The following is a 21522-nucleotide window of genomic DNA, read 5'->3' as shown; positions in this document are numbered from 1 at the left end:
ACGCTGTCCCCGGGCCTCTCCGCCTGTACAGATCTGTGTTCAGTGATAACCTTCACCTCAGGGATGTAAACGAGGCCTAGTTGTGTTCTCTTTGCTTCTTTAATGACTGCCTTGCCTCTAGCTTATTTATTTTGAACTCTGGCTTCCCATCTTGAAGTCATAGGGTATAGTTCAAAAAGCAGAAAAAGAGTGTTACCCGAAGCAAGACCAAGCCCACCTCAGTGAGACGTTCGTGGCTGCACGTGGTCCTCTCAAGTGCTCAGGTGACTATGGTTGAAGCCGTCACATACACTGGCACAAGAAGGGCTCAGCCAGCAACAAGTAGGGGTGGAGATCTCACCTGTTCTCTACTAGGCAGGCCATGCCCCCTTGGGCCTATGTCCACCTGGAGGGACACCTGCTTCCAGTTTGCACGAAGACACCCAATGGGCTTCAACAGCTCTGGAGGCAATAAAGGGCCGTCTGTATAATTGATAAGCATTTCTAAACCATTCTGTGGAAACAGCTATGTAAAATGTGACTAAGAAGATGCACCTGCTCTGCAAGAGCTGCTAGCCTATTATAGCGTTTCTCAGAGTGTGGTCAAAAGACGACCTGCCTCAGGTTCACCTGTTGGAGTTTGTTTAAAATACTGAGTCCTAAACACCAGCCCAGATCTCTAAACCTGAGTCTTAGAACAGGGCTCAGGTCTGTACTTCCAACCAGCCACACTAAGATTCATACGGGAACTCAGGTTTGAAACCCTCTTGTACTGAAATAGGAGAAAACACAGAAGAGATGAGCAATACATCTTCTGTCCCTTCTGATGCTTCGGTCTCAGAGTCTCAGGCTGCCAGCCATGGTGTTTTCCTTTTGTGCAATAGCAGGGATGCTGGGCAGGGAGATGGGAGACCTGAACCTGGTAACATGTGTGATAAGTCATTTCTTCTCTCTCTGCTTAAGTTTCTTCCTTTGTAAATTCAGAAAGGTGATGAAATGATATGTGGGGATTCAGTTCAATGAATAACTGAGAGAGGTGCCTTCTCTCAGTTAAAGCATTCCAGAAAATAATAGAAACACCTGCAATGAAAGAAAACAAGAACAGGCTAGTAAGATACATGTCAAAATAATAAGCTCATTTTTACAAACATTGAAAACAGTTCAAGTTCTGCTGCTAAACTAAAAAGAAACAAAGACTAAAGAATATACTCTCAATAGCCAGTGCAATCTGAAATAGGTGTAAGTAGGCCTATTTCTCACCCTGAAAGAACTTAATACACATTTACTATGTGTATATATAGAGAAAAGGCTGGTTTGGCTCAGTGGATTGAGCGTCGGCCTGCGAGCTAAGTGTCGCTGGTTCGATCTTCCAGTCAGGGCACATCAGAGAAGGAAAACTCTGATTCCAAAAAACCTCCGCTGCCTTGCGGCATACCTCTTCAGGGGAAAGGCTAAGGGAGTAAACCCCGACAGAAAATCCGGAGCCGGAGTCCCTAAGGCGGTTTGACGTTGTAGTCAACACCGGCAACTCCTGCAGCGCACCTGAAGCCAAGCTGTATTGACTCCGTCTTTCCCTTGGACCCTTCAGCTGCGAAGAGAGGGGGGGTCTGCTGCATGGGCAACAGCAAACCCTCCATATCACCCTGCCCAGGCTCTGTAGCTTCAGCTTCACTGGAGAGGACACTCCAGCGTCATCGCAAGATGTCGATTCAACACGGGAGGAGACAGATACCGTGTCACTCCCGAGTCGGACTGCACAGCCATTCTCGGCGGTGCAGATAGACTCTTAAGAAGCTACACCATCGTCTCTCGAGACGGACGGCTGCCGATGACGGATATAGAGAAAAATTGGAAAGAAATTTGTTAATATTGATTATCACTGAGTAGTAGAACGAGCAGTGACTTTTACCTCCTTCCTTTACTTTTGTTACTTTCAAAATTGTTTACAATGACTATCACAATTACATCCAGGAGGAAAGGTGTTTTTTTCTAAGGAGAGGAGATTTAATGAGTACTAGGAAGAATATCCTGCAATACTTAAAGCATGACGTAAACTGAGGAACTAAATTTTCATGTGTGGAAGAAACCAGGTCTTCACTATGGAAGACGCACTGTCAGCACAAACCAAGTCCCAGCTAACGGATACCAACCGCTGATGAGAATGGAAAAGGAGCTGGCCCAAAATAACTGGTGCACACAGCCAGTCTCCGGGAAGTGAGCACTCCGGGACAAGAGGGGAAGCCAGCCACACAGGCACTGCAGTCAAGAATTAAAGAAAACTTTAAACACGAAGACATGTACCTACTGCACAGCACTGTCCCTATAAATCACAACACTGTGTTGCACGCTTAAAATTCTGTCAGGCAGGTGGGGCTCGTGTTACGTGTTCTTACCATAATGAATTAAAATTAAGGGGCAAAAAGGAATAGCTACCAACGGGTCCACAATCCTGCTCAGGGGCAAACCTTTATTAGAGACAAGCCCCCTCAAAAGTGTTAATCGCTTAAGTCTAGAAGATAAGGCAAGTTCTTAGAAGGAACCAGAAAGAAATGAGAGGAAGCATCCAAATTAGTGCGGATGAAGTCTTCACCAGTTCTTACCCTTCAGTTTTGAGCACGAAAGGAACTGGACAGAAATTGACAGCTACTTCGGAGAACCGGTCCCAAGCCAGACACACCTTTGGGATGCAGCGGGAAGGTGTTTCTAAATATTGTACTTAGGCGAGGTGAAATGCCTGTTAGTGAAGTTCCACAGTTATGTAGATCACTGTGAGAATAAACCGAGGCTTGTAAAGCTGTGGAAGATTCTTTTGGAAGATGTATTTGTATCCTATGTTTGCCACAACAAACTATCACAAACTGGGTGCTTAAAAAACAGAATTCTTTTATCTTAGAGTCCAAGTGGCCAGAGTGCAAAATCAAGGTGTCAGCCGAGGGGCCCCTCCAGAGGCTCTGAGGGAGACTCTGTCCCATGCCTGGTTCCTGGCTCCTGGAGGCTATGTCCCTTCCAGTCTCTGCTACCGTCTTCTCGTGGCCTTCTTCCTTGTGTGTCTCCTCATCATATGAGGACATCAGTCATATTGGATTAGGGCCCAGTTGAGTACAACCCATCTTAGCTAATCACATCTGTAAAGAGTAGTTCCAACTAAGTTCATATGCCAAAGTTCCTTGTGGACATGAATTGGGAAGGGTCACTACCTACCCCACTACACAAGATGAGTACACTTGAACATTGCATTAAATTTGACGCTTTCATTGCATATGTCAGAAACCACCAGCTACCTTCACCAGGAAGGGAATGTCACTGTGAAGGACTCCCTGCATAACTAGAATGCTTAGGACTGTCCTCTGGCTGCAGGTGCAGTTGGATCTGACATTCACTCAGGGAATTCAGGACTGTTATGTGCTCTCCCTGTGGCCAGCCCGCTTGCTCCTGCTGGGCATCCTTCCCAGGAAGCCTCTCTGGCGTGGCCACAGCGCGATTGCAGCTCAGGCAACCTGACACCAGCGCTCCGGGCCTGTTGCCTCCCTGTGTCACAGCAGTAGACAGGCCAGTATGGGCAGACCTCGCTTTATTGTGCTTTGCAGATACATACTGTGTTTTCATCAATACTGAGGCAAGACCCTTCACCAGCAAAAAGATTAGGACTCGCTGAAGGCTCAAATGATGGTTAGCATTTTTTAGCTATAAAGTATTTTTCAATTAAGGTATTTATATTGTTTTTATAGACCTTATGCTATCACACAATTCATAGACTACAGTATAGTATAAATATAATGTTTATATGCACTGGAAAACCAAAAAATGTGTAACTGGCTTAATTGCGATATTTGCTTTTATGGTGGTGGTCTGAAACGGAACCTGCAATATCTTTGAGGGCTGCCTGCATTGGCTTCCTATTGCTGCATAACCAATTACCACCAATTTATTGGCTTAAAACAACACCCGGTTATTAGCTCCCAGCTTTCTAGGTCAGGAGTGCAGCCCTGGGGTAGCTGAGTTCTCTGCTCAAGGTCTTACAAGGCCAAAATCAAAATACTGATCAGGATGTGTCCTGTTCCAGAGGCTCTGGGCATGAATCCACATCCAGCTCATTCAGGTTGTTGGCAGGATTCATCTCCTGCAGTTGTAGGGCTGGGTCTGCACAGGGACCACTGAGCCCCTAGAGGCTGCCGGTCTCAGGTCATTCACAGCAGGGTGTGTGCTTTCTTCCAGGCCCACCCCTGCTCTCTCTCCCACTCCTGCTCCCAAATGGAGAGAACTCTCTACTTTCACTTTTTAACCCCCTTCTCACATTCCTTTTTAATTTTGTTTTTTTGTTTCTTTTGTTTTTTATTGAGGAGGTACAATTGACATATCACATTCTAATAGTTTCAGGCGTACAACACAATGATCTGATATTTGTATATATTGTAAAATGATCATCACAAAAGGTCTAGTTACCATCCGTCACCATACGTAGTACATTTTTTTTCTTGTGATGATAACTTTTAATATCTACTCTCTCAGATCTTCAAATATGCAATACGGCATTAACTATATAGTCACCAAGCTGTACAGGAGATTCCTAGAATTTATTTATTTTATAACTGGAAATTTGTACCCGAGAACTCTCTACTTTCAAAGAGCTCATGTGATTAGATCATGTGCACCGAGATAATCTCCCTATCTTAAGGTCATACATGCCATATGATATAATCTAATCACAGGGTGAAATCCATTCTGTTCACAGTCCCAGGGGTTGTGCAGGGTGTGTATATATCAGCGATGGTTGGGGAGCATCTTGGAATCCTGCTATCATGTCCTGTCTCACAGCCGCAGGTCTCAGCTTTCCTTTCATATGGCAATAAGGCTCGTATCCCAGAGGCTGCAGCGAGTAGGCACCTAACTATGCCTGTTTCACCAGTGGAGAAAGTTGACCCAGAGAACCAAGTGTCTTTTGACTCCTGTCCTGCCACCTCCTCCCCGCAGAAGACTCAGCAAAGGGCTCTGACACTGGGGGAGACTGCTTTCCTTCCAGTCACCCATGTGGCCCTGGTGACCACAGGCTGTAAGCAATGCCGTCTATGGAGAGGCCCTGTGCTCTCCTGGCCAGTGGCTGCTGAGCTCCATTTGGCACCAGCAGTCTTATCAGCTCTGGAAAAGCAGTGTGGGGGGTGAAGGGACGCCACTGGCTTGTCTGAGCAGTGGGCAGAGAAGGGACAGCATTGGACAGGGCACAGGAGGGAAAGAGGAGTTTGGCGGCAGACAGTGAAAGACGGGGTGGGGTTGGGGGGCAGGAAACAATGGACCAGGACTGTGTGGGGGGCACTTGATGCAGGGGGCACACCCTGCAGTGAGTCCTTCAAGGGGCCAATGATCATGTCAGCCTGGCACCTATCTCCATCCCCTCAGGGAACCTGGAACAAGCCAATGAGGAGTTGCGGGCCATCATCAAAAAGATCTGGAAGCGGACCAGCATGAAGCTGCTGGACCAAGTAGTGCCCCCTGCAGGCGGTAAGTGCTCCCCGATCCACACACGCTTGCCCCTTGCCTGTTCTGGAGTCACTGGGCTTGCAGGAGGTCACCTTTCGCAGACCCTGCCTGTGGGCCTGGAAGGCATTACAGTGAGAAGGGACAAGGGTGCCGAGCCCATCACAAACTCAGAGGCGGGCTGTGAGGTTGGAAATCTGGTCCTGTCCTGAATCTCACGGATGAAGCCAGGCAAGGCCCCGCGATGCTGAGCAGTGCGGCAGAACTTCAAGGAAGCTGCAAAGTAAAGGTTTCCCATAAACCACTGGGCTGATAGTTCTAGTGATGACAGAGCCGTGAGAGCTCCTCCTGGTGGAAACTCTTCGTGTCCTTCCCAGAGCAGTGTTGTTCAACTCTGGGCACCCACAGCCTCTTTTTTATAGCAAATAGTGTACAATGCCCCTACTGCTGTCCTGAATGAAAGTCACAGGTATTGCAACCTTCCTACCTATATCATTTCCAAAATATTAATATAATGCTTTTGGCCCTGGCTGGTTTGGCTCAGTGGATTGAGCGTCGGCCTGCGAGCTAAGTGTCGCTGGTTCGATCTTCCAGTCAGGGCACATCAGAGAAGGAAAACTCTGATTCCAAAAAACCTCCGCTGCCTTGCGGCATACCTCTTCAGGGGAAAGGCTAAGGGAGTAAACCCCGACAGAAAATCCGGAGCCGGAGTCCCTAAGGCGGTTTGACGTTGTAGTCAACACCGGCAACTCCTGCGGCGCACCTGAAGCCAAGCTGTATTGACTCCGTCTTTCCCTTGGACCCTTCAGCTGCGAAGAGAGGGGGGGTCTGCTGCATGGGCAACAGCAGACCCTCCATATCACCCTGCCCAGGCTCTGTAGCTTCAGCTTCACTGGAGAGGACACTCCAGCGTCATCGCAAGATGTCGATTCAACACGGGAGGAGACAGATACCGTGTCACTCCCGAGTTGGACTGCACAGCCATTCTCGGCGGTGCAGATAGACTCTTAACAAGCTACACCATCGTCTCTGGAGACGGACGGCTGCCAACGAATATAATGCTTTAACTCTAATACAAAATGTATTAAAATCAAATGTTACTCACTGTCTACATGCTCAGGCACAACTAGGCCAGAAGTTATGATTAACTGAAGAACTGCTTGCATGCAGCCACTTACGATGAATAAGTGTATTTAAAGGAAGGAAGACTCCTGAATATTGTTGACGTTTTGTATTTGTCATTTTGAAGTAAGAGCTCACTAAGTATATTTAAATAACCATACACACGGGTATATATACATACACCTACATACATGCACATACAGAGAACAAATGCAGGCTGAGGCAGGTGGGTCAGACAGTGGGTGACTCCAATACCACTGCCATCAGGAATAGTTTTGCAAAACGTGAACACCTGTTGGTCATGTTGAAACAAAACAAAGTCTTCTATCAATTTACACAGTAGTTATATTCCTGAAAAATTCTGGACATAGTAAAACTATGCAAAAAATATTTTATGTTCATTTGTAAAATGAGAAGAGGTTCTTCGCTCAAATAATTATAAGCAGGTTGTTTTTCCACATGGACGTCCTAATGTAACACTTAAAACGTGTGCAGTGTGCAGAGCTATTATTTATTATACAAAATACGCCTTTGCTTTAAGAGACATATCTAGAACCACTTAATACCAGCAGCACCCCCAAATCACTGTGACAACTAAAAAAGTCCCATTCATTTCCACAACACTTTTTAAAAGGTGACACTACCCTTGCTGAGAATGACTTCCCAGACAGAAGGCAGTACTGGGATTAAGTGGAGTCACAGAGACTACATTACATACATTATTTTACGTGCTCTTTTTAATGTTTCCATGAAGTTTGCTCAAAGAATTGAAGTTCTTAGAAACTAACTAGCTGACCCAAGGCTGCATGGTGAGTACATGGCAGATTCAGGATTTGAACCTGGGTCTGAGGGACGCCAGAGCCCTGATCTCTATTCCCTGCTGCAGCTATTCCCCAGCTACCCTGGACAAGGGCTCAGAGGTTTTTTCCTCCCACAAGGAATGAGGCCCTTGCCATGTGGAAGGCCATCACTACTGTGGATTTGGCTCTTCCTTGGAGACAATTAGAAGCAAGAGAATCATCACAAGCCCCTAGATCTGACCCAGCCAGCGGTCTCCCGGGCCCATTGCCCTTCCTTCACAGAGAACTGAGAGGTGGAGCAAAGGAACTCCTTACAGGGCATGAAAATATTCCTGTTAGAGACTTACTAGCTTCTCTACCACGTGGTTCATTCTCAAGACAGGGACTGAGCGTGCCGTGGGTAACTTGGGGCCCCAGTCCAACAGGAACCCAGCCAAGCCACATGTGACAAAACCCAATCTGTCTGGTTGAAAGAAAAACCCAAACTTACACAGGAAAAAGGTGCTTCTTCTACCAACCCCCTGCTTACCTTTAAGCAAAATTATATTTGTACATAGAGGATTGGTTGATTTATGATGGGCATCTGAAGCTTTGAAATCAAATATGAATTTGTTAGCAATGTCGGTTAAGTAAAAAATAAATAAAACAAGGTGGGAAATAATTTGGACAATAGGCTACTTTTTCTGTTTATAAAAGGGGGATAAGAATATACTTGCTTATTTACAGAAAGCATTGACATAAAGAATCTCTGGAAAAATACTCGAGAAACTAATTTTAAAAGATGATCAGTTAGGAAGTGGTAACGTGGCAGATGGGAGCAGTGGGAGAGAGACTTTTACTATATAACTTTTAATATATTTTTGTCTTTTTGCACCAGGTGAATGTACTACCCCTTCAAAAATATTTTTTTTAATTTTAAAAGTTTGGTTGCTGAAAACAAATTAATAAAGCCCAACTAAATTTTCCTTGTTTACCTCCAATTCCATGTCCTCTCTTTGAATGTCTCAGATGATGAGGTCACAGTTGGCAAGTTTTATGCTACTTTCCTGATCCAAGAGTACTTCCGGAAATTCAAGAAGCGCAAAGAGCAAGGCCTTGTGGGCAAGCCCTCCCAGAGGAATGCCTTGTCCCTGCAGGTGAGGGGCAGGGGGTCTACACCCAAGGAAAGGCCTGGTCACTGTCCTCTGACCTCTGACCAAGGTCCGAGCCTCTCACCAGTAGACTGGAGGCCAGGTGCCTTCCGCAGGTAGCTGTGTAAAGGTGGCGGACACATTCCTTTCCCTCCTGTGTGCTTTCCACACACACTGGCCTCTGTGGTCCTGCCCGCTCCACAGTGCCCAGCTCTGGACCTCAGCTGAAGTTCTCTGAAGCCCCTCCCCAGTGCCTCCATCGTTCTTGGGTAGGAGCATGGGTTCTTACACTCGGGGCAGACGCAGAGGTCCCAAAGCACATCCGTGGTTAGCGCATGCTGACATGCCTTCTGCAGGCTCACTGCATGTTGCTCGAGATGGCAGCTGGTGGGTGGCTGGGCAGAGCAGCGCGGGGCCCTCACGCGTGCCTCTGCTTCCAGGCCGGCTTGCGCACGCTGCACGACATCGGGCCTGAGATCCGCCGGGCCATCTCCGGAGACCTGACGGCTGAGGAGGAGCTGGACAAGGCCATGAAGGAAGCTGTGTCCGCTGCCTCTGAGGACGACATCTTCAGGGTAGGTGGAGCCACACAGCACTCTTGACCTTGATATATCAAGTTCAGTTTGAAGCAGGAGAGGTGGGCTGTTGTTCTGCCAGGAAACTGAGGGAGAAAGGCCTGAGTTCTTTGGCAGATTCCAAGCTCTTCCCACTCCTCTATTTCCTATCCATCCACCTTGTCTGAGCCAGACTCCATCTTAAACCAGGGCCCTCGGGACACGGCAGCCCAGAAATCATCACTGGCTGGTGAAGGAGAAAGGGGACATTTTCCTAACGGAAATGATGCCAAGGAGAAACCTACATTAGAAGCTACAAAGTGGTGGCCCTTGGGCCCATCTAATCTGCAGACTATTGCATTTGCCAACATTTGAAAATCTGGCACATTCACATAAAAATCTAGACTCCTGGCTCCTCTTGAGAATATCAGAAGGTCTGGCAATGTCAGGCTGCGCTCCCACATGGCAGTGGAGGGCTGAGACCAAGTGGCAGTCATCCCCTTGAGATAGAGCTTGTGTTCTCCAGGTCACAAAAGCCCCCTTCAACCTCCCCTCTCCTTTCCTGGACACAGAGACCCACCATCAGTTGTTACAGGGTAAGCTAGACATGACTGGATTGCTTGGACTTCTACATCCAGCTCTCTCCATTCATTTGTGGCACCTGCCTGATCCCGAAGGTTTTTAGTTAATAACATTTTTCTATAGCAAGGGAGAAGCTACCAACCACAACTGTACCAGAGCCCACTCACCCCTGTCCCCCGGCCCCCACGCCAGAGTTCCTAGGCCATACAAACACAGGGAAGGAAGGTGAACCCATCCTGCCTGCGGCTGTCCTGTCCTCACCATCCTCATTCTCATCCCTGTGAAATGTTCATGACCAAATGGTCTCAGGGACACGACCCCACCAAGACCCCACAGACCAACCTCGCAAATAGCTACCTGCCCACTTGCCCAGGGCAGAGAAAGAATGTTAGGAATAAATGCTGGTTCTGGATTTAAAATCTCTAAGAACCTCCTAGGGGAAAGGAGCCCATAATATTGTATAACTGAGGTAGAAAATTTGTCATCTTTATTTTCAAAACTTTTTGGCTAGCACAGTTTCTAACCCACTGAGCCAGCTGGATTTCCATTTTTTAAAAAATCTCATTGGAATCTTCTGGTCCCTGTCCCCACCCCTCATGCCCCACAGCACCTCACAGCTACCAGACCCAGCAGCTGCTGCAGGGAAGGACTGTCACCCTACACTCGTCCTAGAAACTCAACCCTTGTCTTCAGAAGGTTCAGTAGAAACTCCCAGGGCAGCAGCTTCCCCCCATGACTGGTTCCCACCACTCCCCTAGCCCCTTCAGAGGGGGTCCCTGCCACTCCAGTTGCCGGGCCACATGGGTGAACAATGCCCATCTGCCACGTGCTGCCAGTGTGGCTGTGCACTCTGGAGGGCAGATGACTCTGTGCATTGGCTGAGCAGGAGAGGCCGCTGAAGGATGCCCTCCTCCACCCACCCCTCTCGTCTCGCCTACAGAGGGCCGGAGGCCTATTTGGTAACCATGTCAGCTACTACCAAAGCGACGGCCGGAGCGCCTTCCCCCAGACCTTCACCACTCAGCGCCCGCTGCACATCAACAAGGCCGGGAACAGCCCCGGTGACACCGAATCACCGTCCCACGAAAAACTGGTGGACTCCACTTTCACCCCCAGCAGCTACTCCTCCACTGGCTCCAACGCCAACATCAACAATGCCAACAACACAGCCCTGGGCCGCTCTCCCCGCCCCACCGGCTACCCCAGCGCGGTCAGCACTGTGGAGGGCCATGGGCCACCCCTGTCTCCTGCCATCCGAGTGCAGGAGGCATCATGGAAGCTCAGCTCCAAGAGGTAAGCAGGAATGTGGGGCATCCAGAGCCCACGCAATGGGGCCTCACACACTCTGTCTCAGAGGGGGTCAGGGTGGGGAGAGTTTAGACCCCCCGGTTTGCCTCTCATCCCTCAAGCTGGGGTGGACGTTGCTGTCCCAGACCCAGGAATAGAGCTGGTGAATACTATCTCCCAGTCTTGTCCTTGATTGCATGTGGCAGCCATGCTCAGGGAAGGCCAGCGGGTGTCCTGAGGAACTCAGCTCAGGACAGAGCCAGCCCTACTCTCTCATCCCACCTATGCAGAGAGCCCAGGCCCCTCTTCCCCAGGACGTTTGCATCCTGGTTACACAACAGACACTGTTCCCCCGGCCTTTCCTAAGTCTCTTTCAAAACCTGGCCTTTGGCCCAACTGGAAGGGGAACGAAGCTACTGCCTCCTCTTTATACCTTTTTCACACCTCCAGGGAGGGCGTTTTGGTGGCAGGGGGCCCTTCGCTGTAGAGCTGGCTCATTCTGCCCCAGTGTAAGATCACTCCTCGTGGTCTTGACTGCACCTCCTGCCTCCCTGTGCTCTGGTCCCTGGTGCTCTGGGCCTCGGGAAGTGCAGCCTGGGCCCCAGGGGTCTGCTTGTTTATACCAGCAGCTCTGGGCTCCCAGGCCGGTGGGAGAGGACACGCATCTGCAGCTTGCCACTTCATCCTTAGCTGAGCTGCTCTCCTAGAGCGGACAGCTGCCCTGGCAGGATGGCAGTGCCCCAGCATGCCGGCTTCTTGGGCCAATCTCCTTTTATGCCCTCGAGCTCAGAAAACTATCAAGAAGTTCCGGTGTGTTTTTAAATTCATGGGCATGTGTCCTGAGCTGCTTTCCTTCAAGGAACCAGCATGGCCACTTGTAAGTCCACACAGCCTGGTCACTTACCCTGTATGATGACAGACAAGTCAAATTGGCTGTCCGTCTACCTTACTGCCTAAAACTAGCTGGCACAACCACCCACCGGCAGTGCTGGCGGAGCCCTGCCCAATTATACTGATACCTTCTGTGCACAGGGCAATGTGCCCGGCACTGGATTTTATGTGCTGATCCAAAAGGCTGGTTTTGCATCGGAGAAGGTCAAAGTTCCAGTGGGTGGCCTACACCTGTCTTGGTGCCCCCCTCCCTCTTCTGCACCCTTCCTCCCTTCTGTGTCCTTCAGGGACTCAGTCCTAGTACTATGTTCTCCCTGCTCCCCTTTTCAAGCCTCTTCTTAAGGAAGAATTGCTGTCTTTACCATTAGTGTGTCAGTGCAAACTAACACCTCCTTCAAAGAGAATGTCCATATTAAACTTTGTTCTGTATTAAATAAAGGGAAGTAAAAATCATTTTAGAGAGGCAGCCTAGCGAGACATCAGGGGATTTCTTCCTCTCCCCACAGAGACATGTATTAATGAAATAGGATCCATGCACACACTCAGCACGATGCCTAGCACATAGTAAGTGCTCCCTAAATGTCAGCTCCTCCTTCCCACCACAGTTGGTAAAAACACGCAGGGCAGTGAGCTTCAAATTGGTGAAGAGGGAATACATAACCCAAGTTCCAGCTCTAGGAGCTTGTCTTTCATGTCATAGCTCAAGGCTAAGTGTGGGGGGCTCCAGGACTGACCTTTCTTTTGTTGGGGACAGGCCAGCATGCCTTGCTCACAGTGGCCCCCAAGAGGTGATGTCACCTGCCTGTTCCATTCTCTGTGTCTAGCACATCCCATTGTGCCTCAGCAAAGCTCCCTCCATGGCCTGCTCTTCCCACCCTATCAACAGCCTTTGCCATCTCATCTGTCCTTCAGGTGGTGAGGTGGGAAGCCATCTGTTAGGACCTCCCCAGAGAACTGCCTGCACCCATCCTGAGTGGCTCCCAGTCTCAGGGTCAAAGCACTCAGCTCGGAGAGGATGAACTGGGATCGTTCTCTGACGCCCTCATGAGTCTGAGGATACAGTGGGCCCCAGCATTTAGGATCTAGAGGAAGAATGATGAGGGGAGGTCCTGAGGAAGCAGAGATAGGAAAAGGGAGCACACCTAGACCAGAGCTGAGGAAGCCATGACCAAGTGAGCAGAAGACTCTGACCCAGGGGGAAGGCTGTGTAATCCAAGGCATATCCTGACATGGGGCGTTTCAGCTCAGCAGAGACTCGGACTCACTCCCCTCTGCTCGGAAGAACAAACCACTCTATGTGAGCCTTTTTCTCTGAGCTTTCACTCCAGGGGGCCAATGTCAAACTCAAAAGCATGTGAAAATAGGACACTAGGACCTTCTCGGCTCTGCCCAACAAATGCCCAAAGGCCCAGATGCCTATAGTAGAGGGAAGGGAGAGCCCGCCCTAGACCCCCTGCCCTGTGTAGCGCAGCCCAGGGCCCTTCCTTGAAAGGCTGATCCTTCCCACTTCTCAAAGCGCCACTGCATGTGTTGCTTCAGTTGTTACTCACAGTGAGCCTCTGAGTCAGGAAGGGCATATATTGCTCCAGTTTTATTGATGGGGATCCTGAGACATGGTCGCTTATATCACTTATGCCAGAGGGTAACTGAATGGGGTAAGAAGTCAGGTCTCCCGGGCCCTAACCCTTTCCCCACAGAGAATCATAACCTCATAACCCCAATCCTAATGCTTCTACAGCTCTGGCTTCCTCAGCAATTGCAGGCGGAGGAGGCCACGGTGGCTGTGTGTGTGAGTGCGTGTGCGCGTGTGTGTGATGCCACACTTGCCGGGGCAAGGGGAGGAGGGCTGGCAGTCTCTGACTTTTTCCTCCATCTTGGCCACCTTAGGTGCCACTCCCGGGAGAGCCAGATAGCCATGGTGTGTCAGGAGGTGTTTTCTCAGGATGAGACCTATGACGTGAAGACAAGCGAGGACATGGAGCAGTGCAGGGAGCCCAGCCTGGCCTCCACAGAGATGTGAGCTCTGCTGCCTCTACCCCCGCTGGTCTGTGGGTGTAGGGGCGGGTCTGGGTGAAAGGCAGGCTTTGGGGTCCCTCCTCTGGGGATGATCTGGGAAGGGGAAGAATTCACATATCAGAAGAGCACATGTCACCTCATTCAGGAGGGAGGCCCCCGACCCACACAGACAAACACAATCCCCTAGTTAGCTTGGCTCTTCCTCACAATACAGCACTTTCAAGAAAAAACTTCTAAACATTGTTTTTTACATTTTGGAGGTGCAGCCACCAATAAATATATTTTATAGTGAGGCTCAGTTACACACATACATATAGTATTGACCATTAAACAAATATTAATGAAACTACTATAATAAAGCTACCCAGCAGAAGGCGCTGTTGGCAAATGGTGGCTGAGATATTAGTGCTGTGATTTTTTTAAGAAGGGTTTTTTAACTGCAGGTCTAGATGCATTAGAAGGTTGTGACATTTACTTAGTTATGATCAGCACTTTTAAAATAAAGTATAACACAACATAGCACAAAATGACATAGACTAGGATAGAACAAGACGCATATCCAATGCCACAAAGTTAAGTATCATTTTGTGAAGCATCATTTAATTGCCAATATATGTATGTGTGTACTGAGTCCCATAAAATGTACTTGAATGTAGGTTATATTTTAAAAGTTTAAGATGCACTGTTTTAGAAGCTTTCCTGAAAGCACTTTATAATAAGGACGGGCCAGCCCTTTTAGGCTTTAGATTTTTAGAGAATGCAAATTAATACATAGCCACACATCCTAGAAATCAGGCAAAGCATCTACTACCATCTGTCTTGGCTCTTACTGAGTGCTTGGTGCACCAGGCACTGTGCTAGATCATGAATAAACTGGCCTTGGCACTCAAGGAGAGTTTGCAAACTAGTTAGGAAGCTAAGAGAATCTCAATAGATGGAAAATAACATGGAGATTTGCTAACTAATTGCTCATAAAGTATGACAACAATGAGGGGTACAGGCTTTGGAGAAGGTCAAGGTCAAGGTGACCATAACAGGCACTAGGCACAAGTCAAACAGAAGCTGGGTCCTCAAGAATGGGTACAAATTGGATAAGAACAAAATATAATAGGGGGGGCTTACCAAGCTGAAAATGAAAGGAAAAACTTAGAGATTTTGGTTCAAAACCTTTCCTCAGCATCTACAAATGCTGCAAGTCAGTGCGCTAGGAGCAGGAAGACAGCACAGTCTCTACCCCCTAAGTAGGCGGCGTCACAGGAAGAACGGAGCCCGTGTTCTCTTCTGTAAAAGGAAGGGGTTAGAATGCAATCTGGGAGGGACAGTTATGCCCACCAGGGGTAGTGAAATCAACTCAGTGGATTGCAACTGACATTTTTTTTAAAGAAATATGAACAATCAGAGTGCAGCGCATGAAAGTGAGTATGGGTCACGATGATTAGTTCAGTCAGGGGTGTGTGTGCACACTGGCACTGTGTAAAATACAGGTCTTACTGTGGATCCCACCCAACGGCCTAGAACCACTGACCTGATGCTGCTGCTCACTGACTGCGCGGTTGTATGGTGCCGTAGGCCAGGCAACAGCTGTGTGCTCTTGATGGTGAAGGGTGGGCAGGCCAGGGAGAAACGGGGTAAAGTTTGGACTTGTCATGGCGAACAGCATCAATACATGGAAGAGAGGTGCCCAGGCCAGTCCAGGGAAGAATTTGTGGGCGTTTGTCGGCAACTTGGAGATGCTGGGCTCTGCGTAGACAGGCAGTATGTGAGGGGCTGGAAAGTATGTGCAAAGCCAGTGAGCGGGACCCTGGGGTGGCACGTTCCTGCTGTCCCTCCCCAAACCTTCATGAAAGCACAAAGTGGGGGTTCCCTTCACTGAGGAAAAGGCAAACTACCATCTGGGATGGCAGCTGTCCCTGTGGGATATACCTCTCTGCCTCCAGAAACAAGCCCCGGGAGTTCTCTGTTTCAGGCTCTCCTATCAGGATGATGAAAACAGACAACTGACACCCCCAGAGGAGGACAAGAGGGACACCCGGCAATCTCCAAAAAGGGGTTTCCTCCGCTCCGCCTCCCTAGGTAAGCCCTTACGCCTTGCTCTCAGACGTGGCGAGCCAGTGTGCACCCCCAGATGACTGGGCAGGCCCTCGGGGGTGGCAGAAACTGTGGTAGCCTAACTCAAACAACCCCCGCACAGTGGGCTGGGCAGATTTCCAAAGCACCATGAGGGAACTCTGAGCACAAGGCTTGCTGGGATAGGACTTGGACATGTGTTCTGTGGTACATGTCAGAGAAAGGTGGAGGGTGAGGAGGAGGTGTATCTGGGCCACTAACTTGGCCCCTTTCCCCCCTCTGGGTACCAGTCGTCACAGACCCGGCTTCCTTTCCTGCCCTGATCCCAGTTCCTTGGTTGGCTTTGCAGGTCGAAGGGCCTCCTTCCATCTGGAATGTCTGAAGAGACAGAAGAATCAAGGGGGAGACATCTCTCAGAAGACAGTCCTGCCCTTGCACCTGGTTCACCATCAGGTAGCCCACACTCTGGACAGGCTGCTGGCCACCACCTAGCAGACTAGACACAAGTCCCCCAGACCCTCTTTCCCCCACCTCAGACCACTGCCGCATCCCCACTCCTGGCCCCAGCAGCCCTCAGGGAAGGGGGCTTTTCCTGTACAGGTGAGAGCCTTAACAAAGTCTGTCATTTCCCATGGTGGAGACCTCGGAAACTGGTGAGCAGGAGCCCGCCACCTGGTCCCAAAAAATCGGCAGCTCTGGGACCCCACCCGAGCTTTCTTCTTGCAAGGGTACAGATGTCCCCTCCTCAGACACTGGCTTTCACCAGGGCCATCAGGCAGACATGGTCCTCCCTAAAGTTGCAACACCCACGGAGACTGAGCTGCACAAAACTCCATCCACTGAAACACGGAAGTGGTCAAAGAACTGGCCAGCTATGTGGGCAAGAGTGGGGAGTCATATCCAAGGAAAATGGGTCCAGGGAGATTTGACAGTTGACATTTTTCTCTTGGCACAGATGACTCTGAGATAGTGAAATCCAAGACACCAGCTTCAGAAATGCTCTTCATATCTCAGAACTAATGGAAACGTCAAAGCATTATTTAAGGCAGTCTCTTAACTCCAGAAAAATTAGTGTTTACACTAGAATTTCCTAAATTTTTTACCTCTTTAATTATACTTTCTTACCACAGGCCTATGCTTTCAACAATATGTTTTTATTAAAAGGCATTCAATTGCCAATCAAAGTTTATAATCAACACAAGATGGCCAGTGTGACTTGGCTGAGCTGATGATTATTTCAGCTTAAAGAAATGCACTGTTTTGCTTAGCTCGTGTGGCACTACCTACATACATATTATCTCCAGGGACCCCAGGACCCTAGGGTGGAGGCCATCAAGAGCAGTGGCTAGGAGAGGCTGGCAGGCTGGGGGGACACTGTGTGATATTTTTAAAGATTTCTGGAAGTTAATTGCACTTATCTGTTTTATCATTCTGGAAAGCAAGAAACTCCTCTTTACTTTCATCCTCTCTCTGACTTCTTGCTACCCTCCCACCCCCGCAGCCTTGCCCTGCCTCTCTGCCTCTCAGCTGGCCTTTCCCCCAACTGTGTCACTGTCCTGTGGACATGTCACATCAGAGCAGGTTGTTGTGGCAGCTCTGCCACAACATGGGGACCACAGCCCACCCTCAGGACACTGAAGCCAAGCGGGGGGAAGAGGAAACGGCCGTGTAAATAGTTTAATCACAATACAGTTGTAAGACTTGAACAACAGTTCAAAAACAAGGTGAGCTAGAGATTGGCAAGACATTATTAATGGCCCAACTCATTGTAAAACTTGAAACAGTAAGGGCTGGTTTTGTTGAGCTCTTTGGATGCCCAGTATGCGTTTTCTAGACCCTACTTCACTTGAACCGCACATCAACCCCACAAGGCAGGGAGACAGTGGACACTGTGTTCTGGTTTTACAGCTGACACGGCCATCACCTCTCTGGTCTACTGACGAGAAAGACAAAGGGAGAGAAGTCACAGCTAGTGGGGGATAGGGCCAGTGCTGAGGGGCAGATGATCTTGACTCCGGTTTTCAGAGCTTTCGGGATTTAGGGGAGACAGAGATCCCTTCAGCCTGAGATAATGAGAAACTATGTTTCAGGGTGGTTGAAACTTACACTGGGTCTTGATGAAACAGGATTCAAATGGGTGGAAATGATGGTGGGATGAGTTCCAGGCAGGTGCAACGAGCTGAAAGCAGTAGCTGCTAAAAGGCTGGCCTCAGGGCCTGACCATTCCCAGTAACCGCTGCTCCCTGTGTGTCTGCAGGCATTGGCAGTGGCAGGCCTGAGCCCCCTCCTCCAGAGAAGCCATTCTCCCACCACGTTCCCCAGGCCATGTGCCACCCCCCCTGACACCCCCGGCAGCCGAGGCTGGCCCCCACAGCCCATCCCCATGCTTCGGCTGGAAGGAACCGAGTCCATTGAGAAACTCAACAGCAGCTTCCCATCCATCCACTGTGGCTCCTGGTCTGGGGAGCCCACGCCCTGTGCAGGGAGCAGCAGCACCACCCGGAGAGCCCGACCTGTATCCCTCACCGTGCCCAGCCAGGCCAGGGCCTGGGGCAGGCAATTCCATGGCAGTGCCAGCAGTCTGGTGGAAGCGGTAAGTGACTCCCAGCTCCACAGCAGGTGGGAAGAAAAGGCCGGAGGGAGTATACCTGGTTCTCTTCCAAGTGGATTGGAGGTCAAGTCTCCGGGCCAGAAAGACCCTCGATGTCAGGGCCTGCTGCGGGATGGCATGGCATGGAGGGAATTCTGACCACACAAGATGCTTTCGGCTTCTTCTGGGGCTGGGCTGATGCAGAGGGAGAGAGACTGAGGCAGCACACCCTGAGGAAGGCTGGGGGGCGCCGCTGTAGCCAGAGGCGTGCTGTGACCACTCCAAATGGGAGCTTGGGCTGCTTTCATATGCACAGAAGGTCCCTGTCTGGCTCCTGAGCCTGGGTGCTCATTTCAATAACTTGGAAAACTATGGGAGCCTATGACCAATGAAATGGTTATTTTAAAAGCCTTCTGATGATTCTAATGCACAGCCAGGGTTGAGACCTGTAGCCTAGAACAAGAGCACTTCCGGGTCTACCATGTTCTGCCCTGGTCAGAGCACCTACTGCAATCCTTGCACCACATCTTAGGGTACCTTTGACAAAGTGAAACAATCCCAGGGGAGGGTGACTGGGTTGACAAGGACCCTAGAAGACATTTCATATGAGTACTTGTTGAGAGAATTTGAGAAGTAAACTTGGAGAGGAGGTCACTTAAGAAGCCATGATACACATCTTAAACCTGTAAGGATCCTGTGTCCTGGGCAAGAGATCTTAAATGCAGGACTGACAGGCAGGCAGATTTTAGCTCACATGAGGAGATCTTTCCAAAAGAACTCTTCCAAAATGAGGAGGGCATTCCCATAAAGCAGTAATCCCCTTGTCAGTTGACATGTGCAAACAGAGATGATGCCTATCCAGTCATCAGACTGTGGCACAAGGGGTGGGGAATTAAATCAGATGATTCCTAAGGTTCCTTTGGACTCCAACATTGTGCTTCAAGTGGCCTTGGTTACCCCCTGCTCAGTCCACACATCCCCACTGAGCGCCGCCACGTGCAGGATGTGTTCTAGGTGCGGGGACACTGCTTAGGAACAGTGTTTCTGCTCTCATGAGCTCATATTGTGGTGCAAAATACAGATAATAAATAAACGTGTGTAGTGTGTTAGGAGGGGGCGGGAGCCATGTAGAAAAGTTAGGCAAGATAAAGAGTAATGGGGGAGCAGGACAAAAAGAACTGGAAGGAGAATGTTCCAGGCTTCGCTCTAGTGCCTCCCTACCCACTGGCTCAGTGGCTGATTTCCGCAGACTGGCCACTAACGCAGCCACAGGAGGGTGACGTAGTGGCAGAGCCCCCTGGCCCTGCCCAGCAGAGGCAGAGGCAGAGGCAGGTACGTGCGCAGTATCTGCACACATGACACTCAGGCCCCTCACTCCCAAACAGGCAGCCAGGTGGCAATGGGCAGTGGGCACGGACTAACAGTTTCACCCAAGGAGAATGAGGGTTTCTTGGAAAGAATACTTAAGATAGGGTTCTGGGGAGGAGAAAAGACAAGGGCAGACTCTTATAGCTATGACAGACACCCCTGCAGCTTCTCGGTGAGCCCAGTTTCCATATGTTTGATAACAATTTTCAAGCCTCCCAGCCTAAATCTCTCTCCTCCAGCCCACGCATCCCAAATTGCGTTCCTTTCCTCTGAGCACCCACGGCTCGCACGCACACACGCATCCTCCCCGCCCCAAAGTTTCCAATCAGAAGTCCCTTGCTCTAACCCTAAAAAGAAGAATCGAGCTGCAAGAATAATGTTCCTCTGGTTCTCCTTCATGGCCTTCCCCACTGCAGGTCTTGATTTCGGAAGGACTGGGGCAGTTCGCCCAAGATCCCAAGTTTATCGAGGTCGCGACCCAGGAGCTGGCTGATGCCTGCGACATGACCATAGAGGAGATGGAGAGCGCCGCTGACAACATCCTCAGCGGGGGCGCCCAGCAGAGCCCCAACGGCGCCCTCCTACCTTTTGTTAACTGCAGGGACCGGGGGCAGGACAGCGCAGGGGGCGAAGAGCACGGGCCCTGTGGGCCCCCCCGGGAGCGCCAGAAGAGCGAGGAGGAGCTGCGGGACAGCAGAGCCTACGTCAGCAGCCTGTAGGAGCGGGGGCTGGGAGACGCTGGGTTTTTTATTTGTTTCAATGTTCCTAAAGGGTTCGTTTCAGAAGTGCCTCACTGTTCTCGTGACCTGGAGTTAACGGAACAGCGTCTTCATTCATTTCGTTGGGACAAGACAGAGTTGGGTGGTGTAGAGAGTGAGCTTTTCACTTTTCGGGGGTGGGGGACGAAAAGCAGCAACCCCGAGTTTGTGTCCAAGGAGGTGGAGTGGTGAGGAGGAGGAGGAGGAGGTGGAAGTGGACGGGTCGGGGAGGGAGCGCAGGAGACTGCCGCCTGCCCTCCCGTTGTATTTCAAGTCCTGTGCCAGGAACCAGCCCTCGCCTTGGGCACAAGAGACCCTCAGCTTCCTGTGGTATCCCTCACCGAAAGGACCTTTGTCAAACGGGTGTCTTTCAACTTTGCTTGTAAAAAAATCATTTTGCACATATTCTGTACGAGCCTCACTGTCCCCATAGAGCCAGGGCCCTGTGAATTTGCAGAAGGAAGCAGGAAGGACTTGGACCCAGCCCCACCCCAGAGGGGGAAGAGGAAGCAGCAAGAGGTGGCGGGAGCTGGGAGCCAGGAGGAAGGGCGGGGCGGCTACGCTGCAGCTGCCCAGCCCCCACCGTCCCCACCCGCCGGCCGCCCCCGGAGCAGGATCGCCCTCCTTGCACAGCCACCGAGCTCCAGCAACAGCCGGTCAGCCTGCAGCCAGGGGAGCGGGGCGGGCCGCCCACCCGGAAGGGGCAGCCAGCTCTGGACACAGCGAGGTGCTGCTGGCTTCTGTTGAGCGCTCTTGGTCTGTGGTTAGACCTTTTCCTTGACAGCATGTCGCAGTTTTCATTTCTCTTTTGGTTTGGGGGTTTGACTTTTCTCTTTTCTGTTTTTCTTTTATTTTAGTTTTATTTTCCCAGGTGGAGGGGAAGAAGAAGAGTGTTTACGAAGTTCT

The 21522-nt window shown here is 50.1% G+C and overlaps 1 protein-coding gene and 1 long non-coding RNA gene across 6 annotated transcripts in view; one reads left to right on the top strand and one right to left on the bottom strand.

Annotated features, from left to right (window-relative positions):
- The window catches only part of CACNA1C (calcium voltage-gated channel subunit alpha1 C), a 713310-nt gene extending 692491 nt beyond the window's left edge, over positions 1-20819 (top strand). For all 5 annotated transcript variants that reach the window (XM_090273794.1, XM_090273795.1, XM_090273796.1 and 2 more), the window contains 9 exons: positions 5374-5475; positions 8382-8509; positions 8944-9078; positions 10580-10932; positions 13705-13833; positions 15800-15906; positions 16250-16353; positions 18158-18493; positions 20275-20819. In XM_090273794.1, coding sequence (XP_090129920.1) covers positions 5374-5475; positions 8382-8509; positions 8944-9078; positions 10580-10932; positions 13705-13833; positions 15800-15906; positions 16250-16353; positions 18158-18493; positions 20275-20577 — 1697 coding nt within the window. In that variant the 3' untranslated portion in view covers positions 20578-20819. The remainder of the gene's footprint in view (positions 1-5373; positions 5476-8381; positions 8510-8943; positions 9079-10579; positions 10933-13704; positions 13834-15799; positions 15907-16249; positions 16354-18157; positions 18494-20274) is intronic.
- Positions 15365-20500, bottom strand: LOC150012467 (uncharacterized). Its single transcript, XR_016510520.1, has 5 exons — positions 20444-20500; positions 18549-18869; positions 18007-18151; positions 16202-16278; positions 15365-15573 (listed from the first exon to the last, which is right to left on the bottom strand). It is a non-coding gene; the product is annotated as an uncharacterized LOC150012467 (long non-coding RNA).
- Positions 20820-21522: the final 703 nt, after the last annotated feature.

Source organism: Furipterus horrens, unplaced genomic scaffold (genome assembly GCF_987537825.1).
Source record: "Furipterus horrens unplaced genomic scaffold, mFurHor1.1.pri manual_scaffold_4, whole genome shotgun sequence".
Taxonomy (NCBI): Eukaryota; Metazoa; Chordata; class Mammalia; order Chiroptera; family Furipteridae; genus Furipterus; species Furipterus horrens.
The sequence above is the reverse complement of the archived record's forward strand: the minus strand, read 5'-3'. Positions and strand labels throughout refer to the sequence as shown.